This window comes from Canis lupus, chromosome 5 (genome assembly GCF_048164855.1).
Source record: "Canis lupus baileyi chromosome 5, mCanLup2.hap1, whole genome shotgun sequence".
NCBI classification, from domain to species: Eukaryota; Metazoa; Chordata; class Mammalia; order Carnivora; family Canidae; genus Canis; species Canis lupus.
The window spans coordinates 22763100-22782186 of NC_132842.1; the positions used below are offsets into that span (position 1 = coordinate 22763100).

General features: G+C 42.9%; 1 protein-coding gene across 3 annotated transcripts in view; it reads left to right on the top strand.

Annotated features, from left to right (window-relative positions):
* Window positions 1-19087, top strand: part of FRMD4A (FERM domain containing 4A) — a 739423-nt gene that overhangs the window by 82024 nt on the left and 638312 nt on the right. Inside the window, exon 3 of one of the 3 annotated variants that reach the window (XM_072825735.1) lies at window positions 3357-3518. The exons of the other annotated variants lie outside the window; for them this stretch is intronic. Coding sequence (XP_072681836.1) covers window positions 3475-3518 — 44 coding nt within the window. The 5' untranslated portion in view covers window positions 3357-3474. The remainder of the gene's footprint in view (window positions 1-3356; window positions 3519-19087) is intronic. 3 annotated transcript variants of the gene reach the window in all.

A 19087-nucleotide genomic window follows, 5' to 3' on the forward strand; every position in this document is an offset into this window, starting at 1 on the left:
CACTGCTTGTTTTTGCTCATGAAGGCCATGGCCCTCAAGCTTATGGGTTTAAGGCTTGTTGGTGGCAGGGTTGGAGGCCCTGACTCTCCTTTCATCTTTCTGGATCTCGGCACATGATCAGCTCTGGTCTTTTTGTGAACTTGGACATGCTCCTAAATGTACACACTCCCTAAAGACCAGTTTTGTCAAGAGGGTATTTGAGCTGGTAGTCTCTGTGCTTGTATTGACAGGGGGCAGGAACTCTGAACTCACAGAAGAAACTCACAAAAGAGTATCTCTTGGGTGGATGCAGATGGATATGGGCTACAACCTAGCTGCAGCCCATTTGCTGAGGTCCAGAGAGATAGCTCCTGTCCTTTCCCACCCATGGACAGGAAACCACAGACGTCCAGCAATTTGATATGCTGTGATGTTTTCAGAGTCCCAGAGTGGCATGTGTGTCTGCGTTGCTTGCTTCCAAGAAAGTGCCTCCAATGTGGGGAATTTGTCATTTTGTCTATAGCTCCATTATAAGCTTTGTAGTGGTACAAACCCCAGGCAGAAATGGCCTTTTTGTAAATGCCAAGAAAATCACTGGGTTCAGATGCACAGTGTTTGTAAAAAAGAGCAAAGCCAGAGTGATTTTTCACAACTGGTGCTTCCTGTGGTCCACTGTGAATGTGACATAACAGTCCACTGACAATGACATAATTTGCCCAGCTATCTTTATGGTCTATTTACTTAGAAAATATATTTTTTTAAATGCATAAAAGATGACTTACTTCAGGTTTAGCTGTTTTTCTTTATTTTTTTTTTTTAATTTAGGAATGCTATACCACATTAGCTACACAAATGGCAAATTCATTTGCCCTTTCATGCAGAATTTCCACGTTTGGAAATTATTTTATAGGTTTACTTCGCTGTATATGAAATAACATCTTCAGCGCCACACCCACACAGTGGGAGCCTATGCCACTTAAACAAGAGCCAGGGGAAAGAAAAGAAAAAAAAGGAGCCAGGATGTGCTCTTTTTACTGACACAGTATGATGGCTAGCTTATGTTATTCAGTGGAAGAGAGAAAGAAGTGGAACAGTGCTATACTTGTGTGAGAAATGGAGGAAAAATAAGCAAGTATTCATATTTGCTTGCATATGCATAAAGAAACACTGGGAGGTAGAAAGGAAATTAATAAAAGTGGTTCCTTTGGGGGAGGAAATGAATGGAGTAGATAGAAGACATAGTGCAAGACACTCAGTGTATTTCTTTATTAGAGTTTTGATATTAGAGTCATGCAAATGTATTCTCCCCCCACCCACACACAAATGTTTTTTTGAACTAAAGAAGATACATCCAACTATATTTAGGCCCTAGTGGCTAATAGCTTGACTTTTGACAATGGCATACCGAGGTGCAAAGAGTTCTGAAAGTCATATAAATTTTGGACACCAGCATGTCTGGCAGGGGCTGGGTCAGGGGGCTCCAGAGGGAGAGGTGAAGACCTAGGAGCTACCCTGGAGGTATATGTGCTGAGAGGCAGGTGAGTAAATATCTGGTGACAACCCTTTGTACTTGGAGCCCATAGGAGAGGAAAGTACTGGATGCTCTGATGCTCAGAGATGCAGTAGCTAGCTGAGCTAGCTGTTGGTGTGGGGTTGGTGCGATCTCAAAGACAGGGGAGAAGTGGCCCAATCGTAAATGTCCTCATATGTCTTTCTGTGACGAATGGTGCTTCTTGTGCTATGAATATCCTTTCTCCCTTTATTCACTTCCATTTTTGCTTAGCATATGGTCTCTTGGAACAGACGATATTACCTAGCTACTTTTGTGCATGGGTGTAGCCACGTGACTAAGTCCTGGATAAAGGGATGTAAGTGGAAGTGATGTGTGGAACTTCCAGGAAGTACTCTATTATAAGGGAAGGGGTGTGCCTTTTACTTGACCTTTCCTTCTTCCTGATGGCTGGAATGCAAATACAACAGCTAGAGCTACAGCATCCAAGTTAGACCTGACAGAAAACACATGTAGAAATGAGTAGAGCAAAGAGACTTAAGAGTCTATGTTTATGTAAGAAAGAAGTACATTTATGACCTAGTTTAAGTCACTACAAGGGTTTTCTGTTTCATGATGCTAAATCCAATACCAGTTAATGTGGATTTTTTTTAAGGTTTTATTTATTTGAGACAGAGAGGGTGAGTATGGACAGGGGTACGGGTAGAGGGAGAGGGAGAAGCAGACTCTTCACTGAGCAGGGAGCCCGATGTGGGGCTCAATCCCAGGACCCTGGGATCGTGACCTGAGCCAAAGGCAGATGCTTAACTGACTGAGCCACCCAGGCACCCCCAACCTGGATTTTAAATCTTTACTATGTATTATCCTTGGTGGTTTGGGACTGTGTTTCCCAATATCTAACTTCCTTTGACTAGCTCTGTCTGAAGCTAGGAATCTCGACTCTAGCCTTTGACTATTTCTAGTCTACACAATGTGTTTGAATGAACATCTCCTTATCCTTCCTGTTTGGTACATGTTTTTGGAATCATTGAAAACCTTCTCCTTCAAGCTTGATATTATGTGTTTAAATCAAGTCAGTATTACAGAGTGGCTGAAAGTAACCAGCTGTGTGAGGTCAGATAAGTTACTTGTTCTTAGTAAGTCCCAATTTCCTATCCTTAAAATGAGGAAACTGGTAGTCTGTTCTTTATAGCCTTGTTAAAAGAATCAACTGACAAAATGTAGGAAGAGCAATTAGCACAATTCCTGGTGCTTGGTAACTGCCCAGTACATTTTAAGTGCTCTTGCATTTTTTGAGAATCTCTAAGCATATTTCAAGCATAGGCTCATCAATATGCACAAAGCTCTCATCCCAAAGTCATGTGAGTAAAATATGTTTATCCTCTCTATTTATAGGTATAGAGATGTAAAATTGTATTTTTCACAGAGCACAGACAGAAGTAGAAATCAGATCTAGTTATGTTCTCAGATTAAAGACAATACATGTGAAACAATTTTGCTAGTTGTTCAGAAATTTATAAAGGAGATATTTTAGTATTATTTCATTTTCCTTGTTTTCTGCCTCACAGCACTTGCCCCTTACCTCTTATATCTATGCTACTACTACCTCTTTCCTGTTTGGCTTCCTGGATGACAGAAGCACTGCAGGAGGAGATAGGAGGCCCTCTCTCCCCTCTACCCCCCGCCCTCCACCAGCCCCTGCCCTTCTCCCTCTATCGCCATTAGGCACTGGGCTCCCATTCTGTGCCACTCCTTACCTGCCATCCCCAGAATTGGTGCAGGAAATAGGAAAAATGATCCCTTCAGCATTTGTTCTCATTGGCAGGAAGAATGAGATGAGTATGAAGTATTCGTGATATAATTACAGAGCTGCTCCTATATGGACGTGTCTGGAAGCTGACAGAGTACAAGAATGGCCCTAGAGGGTTTTTGCATGTGCTGCCCCTGAAGTTAGGACAACTATTGGTGAAGACTGGGATTCTGGAATGAGACTGCCTGGATTCAAATTCTGGCTCTGCACTTTGTTCCTGTGAGTTTGGGCAAGTTACTTAACCTCATCTGCAAATGGGGGTTACAGTAGAAGATGTGGTGATGGGACAGTGCTGTACACAAAGTTTGCCCTCAGTGTAGTGTCTGGCCCTGTAAGACACATGGTGAGTGCTGGGTTGAGTAAGTGATATCTCTCAGGGACAATTTAAGTTTTCCCTCACCGAGTGCTTAACCTCATTTGACTATTAACTATAATCCAATGTGCTTCTTTGTATGCACAACTCTTTTTCCTCACCTGGATTATGGGCTCTGTAATTTCTTTCTTATCAGTCCCAGGACTCCTCTGCAAAGCCTACCATGTACCTGCATCAGTTAGCTTTTGTTGCATAACAAACTTCCTTAAAGCATATTGACTTAAAGTAATAACTATATATAGAATTCATCATTTTGCAAGTTGGCATCTTGTACTCAGCTTAGTTGGGCAATTCTGGTCTAGCCTGGGCTCTGCCAATCTCACCTGGGCTCATGCACGTTTTTGTGGTCAGTCAGAGGGCCAGCTGGGGAGGGCTGGTTTGTCACAACCCTACCTTGGATCCCTGGCTGACTGGAGTCCCTTTCCATTGGTGTCTAATCCTCAGCAGGCTGGCCTGGGCTTGCTAACACACTGGTTGCAAGGGCCTGAGAATTACAGAGAGGCATTAGCATTCTCTAGTCTTTGCTTCTGTCACTGTTTTCTACTGTCCTGTTATCCAAAGCATGTCCCAGGGCCAACCCCAGAGCGAATGTGAGAGGAGATGCCTGAAGGCATGGAGACAGGGAGGTGTGAAAAAATTAGGATCCATTACTACAACGGTCTATCATGGTGTTTCAGAGTAGAATTTTCATAACTGCTTACTAATTGGGTGATTACAATCTGGCCCTTTCCTGGCTGAGTAGCTATCAGAAGCCACGCACTTTCCACTTTGTTTTCTGAGGCCAGCATTCTAGTCAGCTCTGCAGCATCACACCTGGCTGCCAGTGTGAACTATCTGTCCCTCTTTTTAGCTCTATCTAAGAAAAGAAGGTGTATCCCTCTCCTCTTAGAAAAGCCCAGGGAATCCATGTATCAAGATTCCAGAGGTGCTATTTACTTAGTTTTTGTATGAATGCACTTCCTTAATTGTGCAGTGCACAGCCTGTGCAACCATATGTGGTAGGCCTCAAGCAGAATCTCTCTGGTGGATGTGAAGGTTTTCAACTCTAACGGAGGAACTAGGTCACTGTATAGTCAAGAAGGAGGAGGAGAGTTTGCATGGCCACAAATTCTTGTGTTTTAGGAGGGGGTTGGTGTCTAGGCCTCATCTGTGTCACCTGTTAACTAAGCAGCATGTACCAGAGACTCTCAATTTGAGTAAGAGTCTAACCTTCTCAGTAGTATGTTGGTTATACCAGTTAATGCCTCTCTAGTTGAGAAACAATGGAAGGGGAACTAGTATTTATCTCAGGCCTATTATGTACCAGACACTTTATATGTAGGTTATCTTGTCTAATCTTTACACCAAAAAGTCCGTGAGGTGGGTACAATTAACTCAATTTTTGCAGAAGTAGAGACTGGAATTCAGAGAGGATAAGCAACTTGCCTGAGGTCACAGAGGCGGTAAACAACAGGGATAGGATTTGAACTCTGTTCTGTCTGGCACCAAAGCACTTTTCCCTCCCCTGCGAATAACAGAAGCCTGATGAATAGCAGTCAGCTTGTCTATGATAGTCTCCCTAAATATCCCATGGGCAGTTGCAGGTTGCTCACAGGGAGCCGCAGTTGTGAACATCAAAGCTGGTCAGGAATGGGGGGCCTCCACTATTGGTAAGGCACTCAGGCAGAGCGTCGTGAAGGAGGAAGGAGCACAGCTGGCTAGCTGGGCTGGAGGGCAGATCCCCGACTGGACACTAATTCTGTTGAGGGGAAATTGGCTGTTTACTGGAGATAATAAAACAGGAAATATTTCAACATTAAAGGTATCTGAGTTTTGGCAGGGAAAGATTCGATGACTTAATGACAAGCACTGGAGGCTAATTTGAAAACAGCAGATACCTCTATCTATCCCTAAAATAGGGGACTGGGCTCCATTAAAATGGAATATGCCAACAAGCCTGGAGACAGTATTATTTAAATTGGATGGGAAGGAGAAAGCTCAGCACCAGAGGATGGCTTTTATTTCTTTTTAGGATTAATGATGTGGTGCTGGGCCTGTTCCGTTTGGTGGCCTGGCTGTGTGGGTGGCATGTTGAGGGCTCAGTTGACGGGAAGCAGCTGTCGGGAAGGGTGTTCTATCCTCAGAAAGGGAGGGCAGGAGCTGGAGCCATGAGCAGCACCATGTGACCTTATATCTGCACGCTCCCTTTTCTGATCTGCCTCTGGAGTCTATGCAGCTGACTCTCAGTTACCTAAATGGAGGAAGAGAGCTTGGCCAGCTCACAGGGAATTCATTATTTTGACCAGTGCTGCTGATGTGCCAGTATGAGCTTGGTGCTGGGGTATGCAGGTGGATTAAACTACTTCCTTATCTTGACCCTGTCTCCAGTTTGGTTACAGGAAGAAGGCAAACAGGCAACTTTAGTGTGACCTGCTAAGTGATTGGATAGCACCAATCCTGGGGATTTGGGGATGGGGATGCTGGTCCAAGCATGCATCAACCTATAGGGTGTCCCATGGAGGCCACAGTTCCCTCATTGGACAGGTGAAGTGGACGCAGTGGCTAGAAGTTGGTAGTTGTGTCCTTGGGGGCCCTAGGGGTTCCTGCCTAGAAGTTTGAGGACATTTGCTCCCCTGAGTGCCAGAATTGTCATCAGGGCAGTCACTTCCCTCACCACTGTCCAACCCCACTCTGGCTAAGGAGCTGCGTGGGGTGAGGGAACTTAGGGTGGTTGAGGTGGGGGCACTTGGTGGTCCTGGGGCAGCATCTCTTTACCAACAAGACAATTTAGACACATGTCGTCTTTTTCACCACATTGCAGCAGTACCTGTGCATTCAGGCTCAGTGCCACATAGGAAGAGCACTGAGGGAAGAGAGGACATACAAGACAAAGGTGAGATAAGCATTCTAAGAAGAGAGATTGGTTTACGAGAGCAACAGGGTTGGGTGGGCACTGTGATTGTGGCATAGAGGGAGGTGACGAGGCTGAGGGCATGGAGGGGGGAGGGCAAGCCTGGAATGCCATTCTAGGGAGTTCAGAATACTTTGTTGGTGATGGTATGCTCTTTAAGGGTTTTAAGTAGCCAGTAATAATAATAATGGCCATTTAGTGAGTACTCACTATGTGTTCTATAATGTACTGCTTCCAGATTTAATTCTGGAAATAACTTCATGAGTTAGGAATTACTATCCTCTTATTCTACAAAGGAGGAAACCAAAGTACTAATACGTCCACCTGCTATGGTTTATGCAGTCAGTGATCAGAACAGCAGGGATTTGTCTCCAAAACCCATACACGTGACTAGTTTCCTACACTACCTCAGGCAGAAAAGGCCTTAGACTAGCCCACTCCACTTGCAGTGTAGATGGTGAACTGAAAGAGGGCAAGAGTATAAGCTTTTGTCCACTGGGGCTGTGCCTGGCCATTAGTAGGAACTCATGAGGAATTCATTAAGTAAGGAAGTGATCAGAGGCAGGGGGCCAGTTAGAAGGCTACTGTGACAGTTCACGCGAGTGAGAAAGTCTTCAATTAGAAGATCGTCACAGGCATTTGGACAGAATGGGAAGATTAAAATCCCTCATACCTTGATAACTGCCTAGTTAATGAGAGAACTATTTTGGTCACAACTAGGGTACATGTGGAAGAGATGAAGAAAAATGTTCAGTGCTCCCCTGGGGACACATATCTGAAGCTCACAGGGTGGTTGAGGCCACAGGTGGCAACTTGGGATCATCAGATCTAAGGTTAAAATTCTGTGAATTTCCATGAAGAGGACTAGAAAGAAAAGCCAGGAGAGCGAGAGAGGACCCAGGAGAGTGATGGAACCTGAGGGGAAGAACATATCCAGAGGGCATCAGAAGTCATCTATGGCTGCCTAAGGGAAGGAGGATTCCCTTGTGTTATGCTCTCAGCATGCCAAGAGCCACACCAGCCCTGCTGCAGCTTCTGGTCGCTTCAGGGCTCTTGGTCGCCCCTTGGGAAGCTACTGGGTGTTGAAGGAGGAGCAAATAAGTAGAAAGTTTGCGCAACTAATTTTTCAAAGTGTCTCATTTGGAAGCCACGCGAGGGGAAATCTGATGTTCCAGTAGTATCCACGGGTTTCTGCTGACTCATCTGTTACATCTGGGTGTAGTGTTAGCACATAGAAGATCTTTTACAGTTGGAGCATCCTAAGGCTGATGTGCAGTACCAGCCTTGGTGGGGAAGTGGATCTTCAGATGACACATTAATACATTGGTCATGTTGGTCATGGTCTCTTAGTTACTTTAGATGATGTACTAGCAATTCACCCTTCCTTTTTTTTTTAAGAACTTTTTTTTTAAGTTTTTATTTATTTATTCATGAGAGCCAGAGAGAGAGAGAGAGAGAGAGAGAGGCAGAGACACAGGCAGAGGGAGAAGTAGGTTCCACACTGTGAGCCCGACGCGGGACTCAATCCTGGGTCTCCAGAATCACGTCCTGGGCTGAAGGCGGGCACTTAACCGCTGAGCCACCCAGGGATCCCCTCACCCTTCTTTCTAAGGGATGTTCTTTTAAAGAACATTCAACCTTAGCTCCCTTTTCTTGACTTCATGTTAGTACCTGATGATGGAGAAAAAGAGCAGGGATGGAAAATATCTAGTATCCCATATGGTTAAGACTTGGATTCAAATTCTGATGAAATTACTTTGGTATTTTTATTATGACCCATTTTCTATTATATGACTTACTTTCTATCATTGTGACTCTCAGCAAATTGTTCAACCTTTCTTAGTTTTTTCATCTATAAAACAGGTATAATGATAATAACTAGTATTACATTACTATGTAGAAGGCACGTAACCCCAGTTAGCTGATGAGTCCTTGCACCAATCCAGGAACCTTTAGTACCTGTTCTCTAGACAAAATTATTCTTTACAATGATACTAGGACATATTTGCCTTTTTTTCTATCATTCTGCCATGAGTGTATGGTGGGTTTTCTAGAAGATATGTAATGGGTGGTATGGCAACTGATAGAATGCAGAAGCAAACAGAATTTAGCTGTTTTCTTTTAATCCAGACATTTAATAGTTTTTGCAAAAAAATGTGAAACTATAATAAAACTGAATAATAAATAAAACTAAAATATTAAATAAATATTAAATAAAACATATTTTTGGATTGAAAAATATAGTCATTTGGATAATAGAAAATTTTCATTAATATTTTAAATTAACAAGTAGCTATTTTAAAATATTTCTCAGTTTTAAGTTCTATTATAGAAAATATTGATAGGTATGATACATATAAACAAAAGTTCTCAGGGTCCTTTAGTTATTTTTAAGGTGTGCAGATGGGTCCTGCAATGAAATGAAATGTTTAGGAGTGTGGGTTGACAATGTTTATAGCAGCAATGTCCGCAATAGCCAAACTGTGGAAGGAGCCTCGGTGTCCATCGAAAGATGAATGGATAAAGAAGATGTGGGGATCCCTGGGTGGAGCAGCGGTTTGGCGCCTGCCTTTGGCCCAGGGCGTGATCCTGGAGACCCGGAATCGAATCCCACGTCGGGCTCTCGGTGCATGGAGCCTGCTTCTCCCTCTGCCTATGTCTCTGCCTCTCTCTCTCTCTCTCTCTGTGTGTGACTATCATAAATAAATAAAATTAAAAAAAAAAAGAAGATGTGGTCTATGTATACAATGGAAATTACTCAGCCATTAGGAACGAAAAATACCCACCATTGGCTTCAACGTGAATGGAACTGGAGGGTATTGTGCTGAGTGAAGTAAGTCAGTCAGAGAAGGACAATCATTATATGGCTTCATACGGGGAATATAAAAAATAGTGAAAGGGATTATAGGGGAAAGGAGAGAAAATGAGTGGGAAAAATTAGAGAGGGTGACAAAACATGAAAGACTCCTAACTCTGGGAAATGAACAAGGGGTAGTGGAAGGGGAGGTGGACAGGGTGATGGGGTGACTGAGTGATGGGCACTGAGGAGGGCACTTGACGGGATGAGCACTGGGTGTTATATGTTGGCAAATCGATCTCCAATAAAAAAATATACATATTAAAAAAAGGAATGTGGGTTGATACCATAGTTTATTTTTATATGTTTTAAAGTTTTTATTTGTTATTTGAGAGAGAGAACACAGGGCATGAGTAGGGAAGAAGGGCAGAGAGAGAAGCAGGCTCCCAGCTGAGCAGGGAGTCCTAATTGGGGCTCAATATCCCAGGACCCTGAGATCATGACAGGAGCCACCCAGGTGCCCCTAGCATGGAGTATAAAAGGATGTGTTTAAGAACGTGCTCTGACATCATCTGGGATATGGCAGCTCTCCAGCCAAAGTCGTGGTGGAACCAAAAGCAGCAGCTCTGTGACAGTCACTGTGGTGGGGATTGCTGTTCTGCAGCCACGCTTGTGTCCTGTCACAGCCTGAGTGGAACTTGACTGAAGAGCAGCAAGAACCAGCCGTCGCTGAAAGCACAACATTCAACATACAATACTTGGGGCTGCCTAGGTATATTAGGGTTCTCCAGAGAAACAGAACCAAGAGAATATATAGAGATTTCTTTATAGAGAGATTTATTATGGGAATTGGCTCTCATAATCGCAGAGGCTGAACAGTCCCACAATCTGCATCTGTAAGCTGGAGAACCAGGGGAGCCAATGGTATAATTCCCTGTTCAAGGCCCAAGGCTTGAGAACAAGAAGTGGGGGTGGGGGTGGGGGCACTGGTGTAAGTCCCAGAGTCCCAAGGCCGAGAACCAGGAGCTCCAGTGTCCAAGGGCAGAAGATGAACATCCCAGCTCAAGAATTTTGTCCTTCCTCTGCCTGTTTGTTCCATTCAAACCCTCAATGGATTGAATGATGCCCACTTGCATTGGGAGGAGTTATCTTTACTTGGCCTACCAATCCAAATGTTAATCTCTTCTGGAAACAACCTTCGTAGGCACAACCAGAAATAATATTCTGCCAATTATCTAGGTAGCCTTCAGCCTAGCCAAATTGACATGTAAAATTAACCATCACATCAGGTCCTTATCTTCATTTGTGATTTGGGGTAGTGGGAGCAGAAGAATGACAAAGAGAAATTATAACCCCTGATAATTATGAATTTTGGCAAAGTTTAAGTAGGTCTTGGATTAAAAGGAGGAACATGTTTTCATGGTACACACAATGAGTATGCTTATATTTCCCTTAATAACAGATGTACCTTGATGTCAAAGAGTGAAGATGTGGGTGGCAGGTGGGGAAACAGAGCTCTAAAATTTTGACAGTAGGGAAGTATCGTGATGTGTTATACCAAATGGGATGGTCCAGAATATTATCCTCTTCAGAAAAATGTACCAGGTGATAGTGAAATCTGCAGAGTTCAGGCTCCACTGGCCATGATGAGCACCTTCAAGATCCAGATGGCTTTGAATCCAACCTACAGATGAGGGGACCAGTGCTGAGGCCTACCTCTACTTTAGGAAAGACTAAAGTATGTTAGACTAAACATGCTGTCTGCAAAGTGAATTATGATTTAAGTACCTACAGCATCATTGTGGCAAACCCTATTTTAAAGCAAATGATCCTTTTTGACAAATGCCTATTTCAAGTTTCACACCCAGTCACATCACTTGCTGAGACTGAAAAAGGCCTCATTCTTTAAGGCGTGACAGGGCATGTAATTAGAGTTGGTTTGTAAAACACCACTCCAAGATAGAGGCGGAGATAGCACCTTGTGTTGATTTATTCAGCTTCTAGTAACCTCTTGGTAATGACCACAATAAAGACAAATCCAACAGTCTGGATTTAAAGCAAGGTGGTTTCCTTTAAGAATCAAATGAATTGAGTGGGAGATCTGAGCATTTCTTTTTCTTATAACTGGGCCCCAGGGAAGTTAGGGAAGCACAGTAAGGAGCCAGCCCAGAGATCCAAATGGGGGAGGTCAGTCTTCCTGCAGACAGCTTCTCCTCTGGAGGCCTCAGATGTCCAGATGAATCACCTGCCCTTGCTTTCAGCTCTCTGGTTTCTGCTTAGCCTGGAAGTCAGGTGGGCAGCAGAGGCTGTAATGGACTGTGGTTCTCAAGTCCGGGCCACAAGCTTGGCTCCTATGTGCTGAGCCCAGTTGTTTGGGGTAGACAGGATTCTGGCATGTGGGAGGTGCTATTGACCACATGTAATAAGGTGTTATAGGGACAATTCAAGAGGTTAAGCTAGTGAGAATGGGTTGATAAAATGGGAGAGGGATCATGTCTATTGCTATGAATTAAGGCAGAATTTTGGTCCTAATGAATGCAAGATTAATTGAGACAAATTCTTCCAACTCTGGCTGTTGCTCCCTCTGCACCAGACAGAGGCTTCTGAAAGACAGTAGCTAGGTCTCTGTTACACTTGTATCTCCCAGGCTTGGAGTGTAGTTAAGTTTTTTGTGAGCATTTGTTTGCTAAATTCAAGTAGGATCTAATTTATCTCTCATTTGGAAATAATTTTTGAACTTACAGAATAGATGCAAGAAAAAGTGCAGAGAGCACCTGTATATTCTGGACTCAGATTCACCTCGTTTGTTGGCATTTGCCTCATCATTTGCTCTCTGCCTTTTCTGCCCCTACCCTCTTCTCTCTATTCATAATGTTATTTTTTGCCTGAATCACCTGAGAGTAGTTTGCCTATATCACTGCCATGTACCCTTAAATACTTCAATATTTATTTGCTAAGAATAAAAATCTTCTCTTCAAAACTGTATGGTTAACCTCAGTAGATTTGACACGTATTCTGTCCTTGTATCTACTCTACCATTAGTTTTCCAGTTTTCTTAATTATTCCAATATTGGCCTTTATAGTTTATGCCCCCTCTGGTATAGGATCCTAAGATCAAGTGTATCATTTATTGTCATGTCCCTTTAGTTTTCTTTACCTAGAATGTTTCCACAGTCTGTTTTGTCATTTATAACATTAATATTTTTGCAAAATACACTCATCAATTCTTCCAGATTGCTGTGGACATATATTCTAGATATGTGTCTGCATTTGCCTCCTGTGGTGCCTCAGACATTGCATTTCTCAAAGGGCTTCCCTGGTATCTGATGTACTGTCCTGGGGTCTTGAGTAACCTTAGAACAAGGGGCCAATTTTAATTCAAAGGAAGTGACCCAGGATCCACTGGTCCTGCTATACTACTGAATTGGCCAGAGATTGCCAGCCCACATTTTGGTATGGTCCTTTCAAGTGGCAGCTAAGGTGCTAGCTTGGAGATGGCACCCTGAGAGTTGAAGGTGCTCTCCTTCAAGATGCAATATGTACTTTGAATCAATGACTGTTATGTGTTGCTCTGACTTCAAAAAATAGAATCAAGAGTGGATGTAGAATCAGCCCCTCTGTTGTTGTCGATCTTAGTGATCCACTGGGGAATTCCCTTTCTATCCCCACAACTTCAGGTTCTTTTGGGAGTGAAGGCCTCTTCTTCTAGGGTGTGCCTGGAAAAGATACTACTAAATCTGAAGGTATGGCCATCTCCTGGTTGTTCTGGGCTTCTCCTTTCAGAAGTCCAGCAGGCAAAGGAGTTACTGTACTAGTGCTAATTGACCCTGATTATTTCAAGGAGATAGGGTTGCTCCTACATAATGGGATAGGAAAAGATATGTCTAGAACCCAGGGAATTCACCAGGCATTTCTTGGTGCTTCCATGATTGGTGATTACTATAAATAGACAATAGTGACAACCATAGCCTGACAAGGGCATGGTGCCCAGGGGCTCAGATCCCTTTAGGGATTAAGACCTGGGTTGCCCCCAACCCCAACCCCTGCAAGTAAACTGGGCAGCAGAAATGTTGCCCAAGGATGAGAGGAATCTAGAACGGGTGGTGGAGCAGGGAGAAGATGAAAATCAATTAGTTTTGAGACCAACTGCGATGAGGTTGCATCTTGTCTCACTAACATTCACACTGAAACTCTTTCTTATTTTTAATTGTGAGTGGCCCCCATCTTAACGATACAGCAGACTGAGCACATGGTTTGAGTGGATCTGAGTGATGTAAATGCCAGACTGAAGCAGACACTCCTTGTGAAGTACCTATATCCCTTGGCATTCCTCTCTATACAATAAAGGCTGCTTACAGAATCTGCCTGAACACTTCTTCCTGGTCCTGGAGACACACTCTGGCTTCTTTCTGCAGCCAGAAATGCTGCAGAGTTAACGGGCTGGGGAACATCTATGAACCAATGACAGACGGGGAATTAGTGAGAAAACGCTGACTCTCTTGCCGTTCACTGTCTCCCAGAGTACTCTCTGGGACTGAGCTCTGGTTGCTTTTACAACTGTTTTAATAATGGGTCCTTTATTGGCTTCCTCCCCTCCTCTGTCTCACCTCTCTATTCCTTTATCAGTGTTTCGTGGGTCTACTTCCTAGATATCCCTGACTCAGGGTCTGCCTCTTGGGACACCCAAATTGGGACACCTAAGGAAGTTGCTCTAGGCTCCAAGGTCCTCATTCATGACCATTCAGGTACATCCTCCAAGTTTATGGGCCTTTGCTTCACAGTGTCCAAGAGAGCTATGGAAGGAAAAAAATAAAACTTTTTTGGGGAGAATATTTGTAAAGAAAAGTACACATAGGAAAGTATGCAGCTCATGAATTTCCCTGAAGTCAACACCTAGACTAAGGTCCAGAGTATTACCGGACTCCCAGAAGTGTTTATGGATGTTCAACTTTACTAGACACTGAAATGGTTTTCCAAACTAATTGTATGAATTTACATCGTCTTGAGCAGTATGTAAGGGTTCCCCTTGCTCATAAATTTTGTCAATACTTGATATTTCCTGTCCTTTTTTAGCCATTCTGGTGGGTATGTAGTGACTCACAATGCAGCTTTCACTTACATTTCCCTGAAGACTAGTGAAGGTGAACACTTTCAGTACATTTCCAACCATTTGGATTTTCTCTTCTTTGAAGCATTGGGATCCAGTCTTTGCCAGTTTTTCTATCAGGTTATCTGTCTTTTTCTTATTGATTAGTAAAAATCCCTTATATATTCTGAATATGAATCATTTGACAGATATATGTATGGAAAATAACTTTTCTCTGTGAATTATCTTTTTACTCTCTTAATGATGACTCTTGATGAGTAGAATTTCTTAACTTTAATACAGTCCAATTTATTGATTTTCCTTTTAAGTTCAGTATCTTTTGTGTCTCATTTAAGAAATCTTTGCCTGAGAATGTTTACATGGGACTGTATATATAAGGCTCCATCTGGACTTTCTGTTCCATTGGTTAGTTTCTCTATTCTTGTGTCTCTTTATTCTTATGTTAATTACTGTAGTGTGTAATAGGTTTTAATGTCCAAGGGGGGAAGTTGTGCAGCTTTTTCCACCTATTTCAAGATTGCTTTTATTCTTTCTGGCCTTTTGTATTTACATGATGGTTTTAGGATCCACTTGTCTGTTTCTGAAAAAAAAAAAAAAGAAAAGGAAAATTCTGGGATTTCGTTTGGAATTCCATTAAATCTATAGATTCATTAGGGAAAAAATTGATGTTTATAATATCATGTCCTACAGTTCATGAACATAGCAAGCCCCTTGATTCATTCAATTTTTCTTTATATTCTGTCAGTATTGTATTTTTAGTTATCAGTGTAGAGTTCTGGCATACCATAGGGGCTTTTGAAGGTCTGAGTTGCTTCAAAGGCAGCAAAAGGATAAGTTGAGACACAAGACACATTCTACTGAGTGAAAGTTGAAATGTTTTTCAGTTCACTCAGCATCCACCCAACTACATAGCCATTACTATGGTAAGGTTTTGGAGTGAGCTGCAGTCCTCCCTTCCAAAGGAAGAAAGGACTGATGTGGGTTACATTATGGAAGTTGAAATGTTTTTTGGTTAAGTCAGCAACCACCAAACTACATATCCATCACTACAGCAAGATTTTAGAGTGAGCTGCAATCCTCTCTTCCAAAGGAAAAAGGACTGATGTGGGTTACATTATGTGCCCCAGAAAAATATTTTGAGGTCCAAACCTCCTTTACCTGGATGCAGGAGAGTCTGAGAAGTGCAGTTTTTGACATTTGAGTCTGCAGTGCGGGAAGGCCCACAATAGAAGCAGGAATGAATGTTGAGTGAGCCAGCTTGAGGCATCTATTAAAGGTAAGAGGACATTTCTCCACTGCTATGGCTGGGGTCAGGAAGAGAAAACCTTCCAGGTCAATTTAGAGAGACTTCTTCATCTCAGAATTTGTGTGTAGTTTCTTCTTTTGCTGTATTATTAAATATCACCTATCTCTTACTCCTTGCCCTCTGCTAGTCTTGGGTTTTGACTCCTTAACCCTTTCCTGCCATTTGTGAAGATGGCATTAGCATTCTGGTTTCAAAAGCTCTAATAAATTTTATTAGCTATTTTCCAATCCATAGGAGAAACTACCAGACCATTGCTTTGTATGTCTTCTCAACATATTAGAGGCAGAAGGTAACTCTTGGAACATCCAGGGCCTGCTTCCCTTTGCTCTCACTTTTGTTCTCCCAGTTCTATTCTTGGGACTGGCTGCAATTCTAACAATAGCACCACATGGCATTCTGCCTCCAGATCTACCTCTGATCAGCAATGCGTTTTTCTCTCCTCTGGTGCAGCTGACTGTTGGGCGCTTACGAAGTAGGATCAACAACACATGCTGCTAGTTGGCACTGGTACACACTCACACATATGTAATGTGTGTGGTCTGGCCACTGTCTCCCACTATGGTGACTGGGGCATGCACCTTTCACATCACCCTAGCACAGCCACAGCAACCAATGGTGTTAAGGATGGTCTCTGGCAATGGCATTTATGTGGTCTGGCGAGGGAGGAGTATGAGCTCGTGGTTGTGCCCAAACCCAGCTGCCGTCTTTCACCTTCTCTTTAAGGGGGCCAATGGCAGATGGGCTGACCCTGCATTTGTGTGCGGTATAGAGGTGGGTTTTCAGGGGCTATTGTGACTTTTGGCCCCCTGCTCTTGTAAGAACAAACTGCACAGAAAGCTTCACTCTTACCTTTTCTAAGCTCTCTGCTAGATATAAATTTGCTGTTGCAGCTGCTCAGATCGTATTTCATCTTGGGAAAAGGAGGCCCTGGCACTTGCATTTGACAACAGGGTGTAACTGACTGAATCACACTGGCTTTCCTGACAAGTCACACTTGCTTTCCTGATCCCTTCACTTGAATTTGTTTTTACGACGTATATCGATCAGGGTCCTGCAGGAAACAGATGGAATAGTCCAATGGTATAATTGCAGAGGGTTTGTTAAATGGACTTTTTATAAAGTTGGGGGTGGTGATGGTGAAGGGGTAGGAACAAGGGATGGCGAAGTATCCTTTGGGGAGTTGGAGCTATTTGGGCCTCCAAAGGGATAAGGAGAAGGCACCATTCTGAGACCCTGGTTGTTGTAAGAAGGAGACTGCATGACCAGAGATCAGTCCAGAGTTGTGACCTTCAGTTCAGGAATGCAGCCACTCCCTGACCACCTAGGAGGGAGGGATTGGTGAAAAATACCCTCGCCTCATATTCCTCCTTTCCTGTAACCTCTTACCCTTCATTGACCCAACCCAGCCAGAAACCAGAGTGCTAGGGAAGCCATATGCAGCCTACATAGGTTAACCTCCTGGGGTATCAAGGGTATAAAGTGAATGTGGAGAACAGATCACCAGCAGCTGTAGGAGGAATGAATTTACCCTACTATGTTTGGGCCCAAGAGTTGTCTCATTGCTCTATTTTTCTAAATAGAGATAAAACTGGCTCAATATGCCATTATTTCAGCAGATCACAAAGCAAACATCAATCATTAGGAGGCTCCTCTGTATGACACTGGGTCATATAAAAATCCTGGCTCTACATAGCTATGGCAACAAGTGGAAGAGGCTTTTTCCTTGGCTCATAGGGTCCTAGCCATTGTGGACACCTGTAGTTTTTCCAGCATGCTCCTTTCTTTTAGCAAACAACCTATCATGTTTATTTGGGAAATGACTCCCCATCAGTTGTATACTGCATGGTGGGTTTGTCAACTAACCAGTCTGCTTTTCCTTGGCCAAAGGGGAGGCATGGAACCACTAAGCCAAGTACACTCAATTTTCTGGGAGTTTAAATTAGAGCCAAGTACTCAACATCTGAACAGAAAATAGGTGGAATGAAAACATCCCAGTAGTAGTCCCATGGAGAATGGACATTGCTGGTTATCTAGATATCTTGAATTGCCTTGATTTCTATCCTTTTAGAGACCTAGTTTTTCACTTTTCCCTTTAATTGTGTGAGCTACCCTTTATTCTTTTTTAATCACCTGTGTTGCTTTTGTTGCTTACAATCAAAGCACACTGATAGCTACACCATTGTTGCCATGCTACATCTGCTACATGGTGCCTTTGCTGCCCTTGTCTCCAGCCAGCTGCACTGGGAGAGCTGCAGGGAGCTCCTCACAGAGGTCTTTCCCCAATTGCAGGCTTAGTCATGGAGGACCTTACTGCAGCTGGTAACGCTGCGGCTTTAGTGTCCAGCCTCCCTGCCATCCTGCCTCCAGGGAGCTGCCTGGGAACAGAGGGCATATTTCCACACTTATGCAGAGTGCTATCCTTTTGCGCTTCCTCTTTCCCTCCTTCCTTTCCTGGGAAATTGAGATTGGGCTGGGCCAGCTCCTTCTCTTCCAGTCCTCAGAGCTCTCTTTTCTTTGCCTACATTTAAAAAAACTAAGTCTGTTAACTCCTTGTAAGCAGGATGAGTCTTGATTCCTAGGGTTCAAACACCTTGGACTGTCTTCTTTGATGGGGGAGTTGTGGTGGAAAAATTCACCATTCTATTGTGGGAAAACTTCAGTACAAAACTAAAACAGTACAAAAAATAGTTAATTTCTCTGTTTATCCTGTAATATTTCTTTCAATATCTTTTAACAGAATATATCTAAACCTATAGTATGTGTCTATGGGATCTCCTCTCTCTCTCTTTCTTTCTCCTTCCCTCCTTGCCTCTCCATATTTAATTATCATGAATATAACTTACTACTAAACTATAAGGGGTTTCTCTGTGTGCAAATGAACTATATTCGTAATTGAATACATGCTATTGTATATAAACAGTATTTCTCTTGAAATTGCTAGAAAAATGAATGAAATAATATCTACAATAAATGAATTCCTACTAACTCACTAGCACTGTACTTTAATGATTTTAGTCAGCATGAAAAGATGGAAACTCGCTGTTTTTCTCTGACTCCCCTCATAGTGCCTGTTTGTCATCATTCATTTATCTGGCTACAGAGCTCATTATAGTTGCTTCCGAACCCTTTATGTAAGCATCTCTTTCTGGCTAGGTGATCTCTCTTTGGTAAACTTATTGTTCTTCCATTGTTTTTCATGCCTATGTCATATCTCCCCACTTATAAGAACATTTCCAAGCTTAATGGGAATTTTGTCTTTACGTAATACGAATATAGAATATAAATTCAAATACATGTTCACCCTTTCTTCCATTT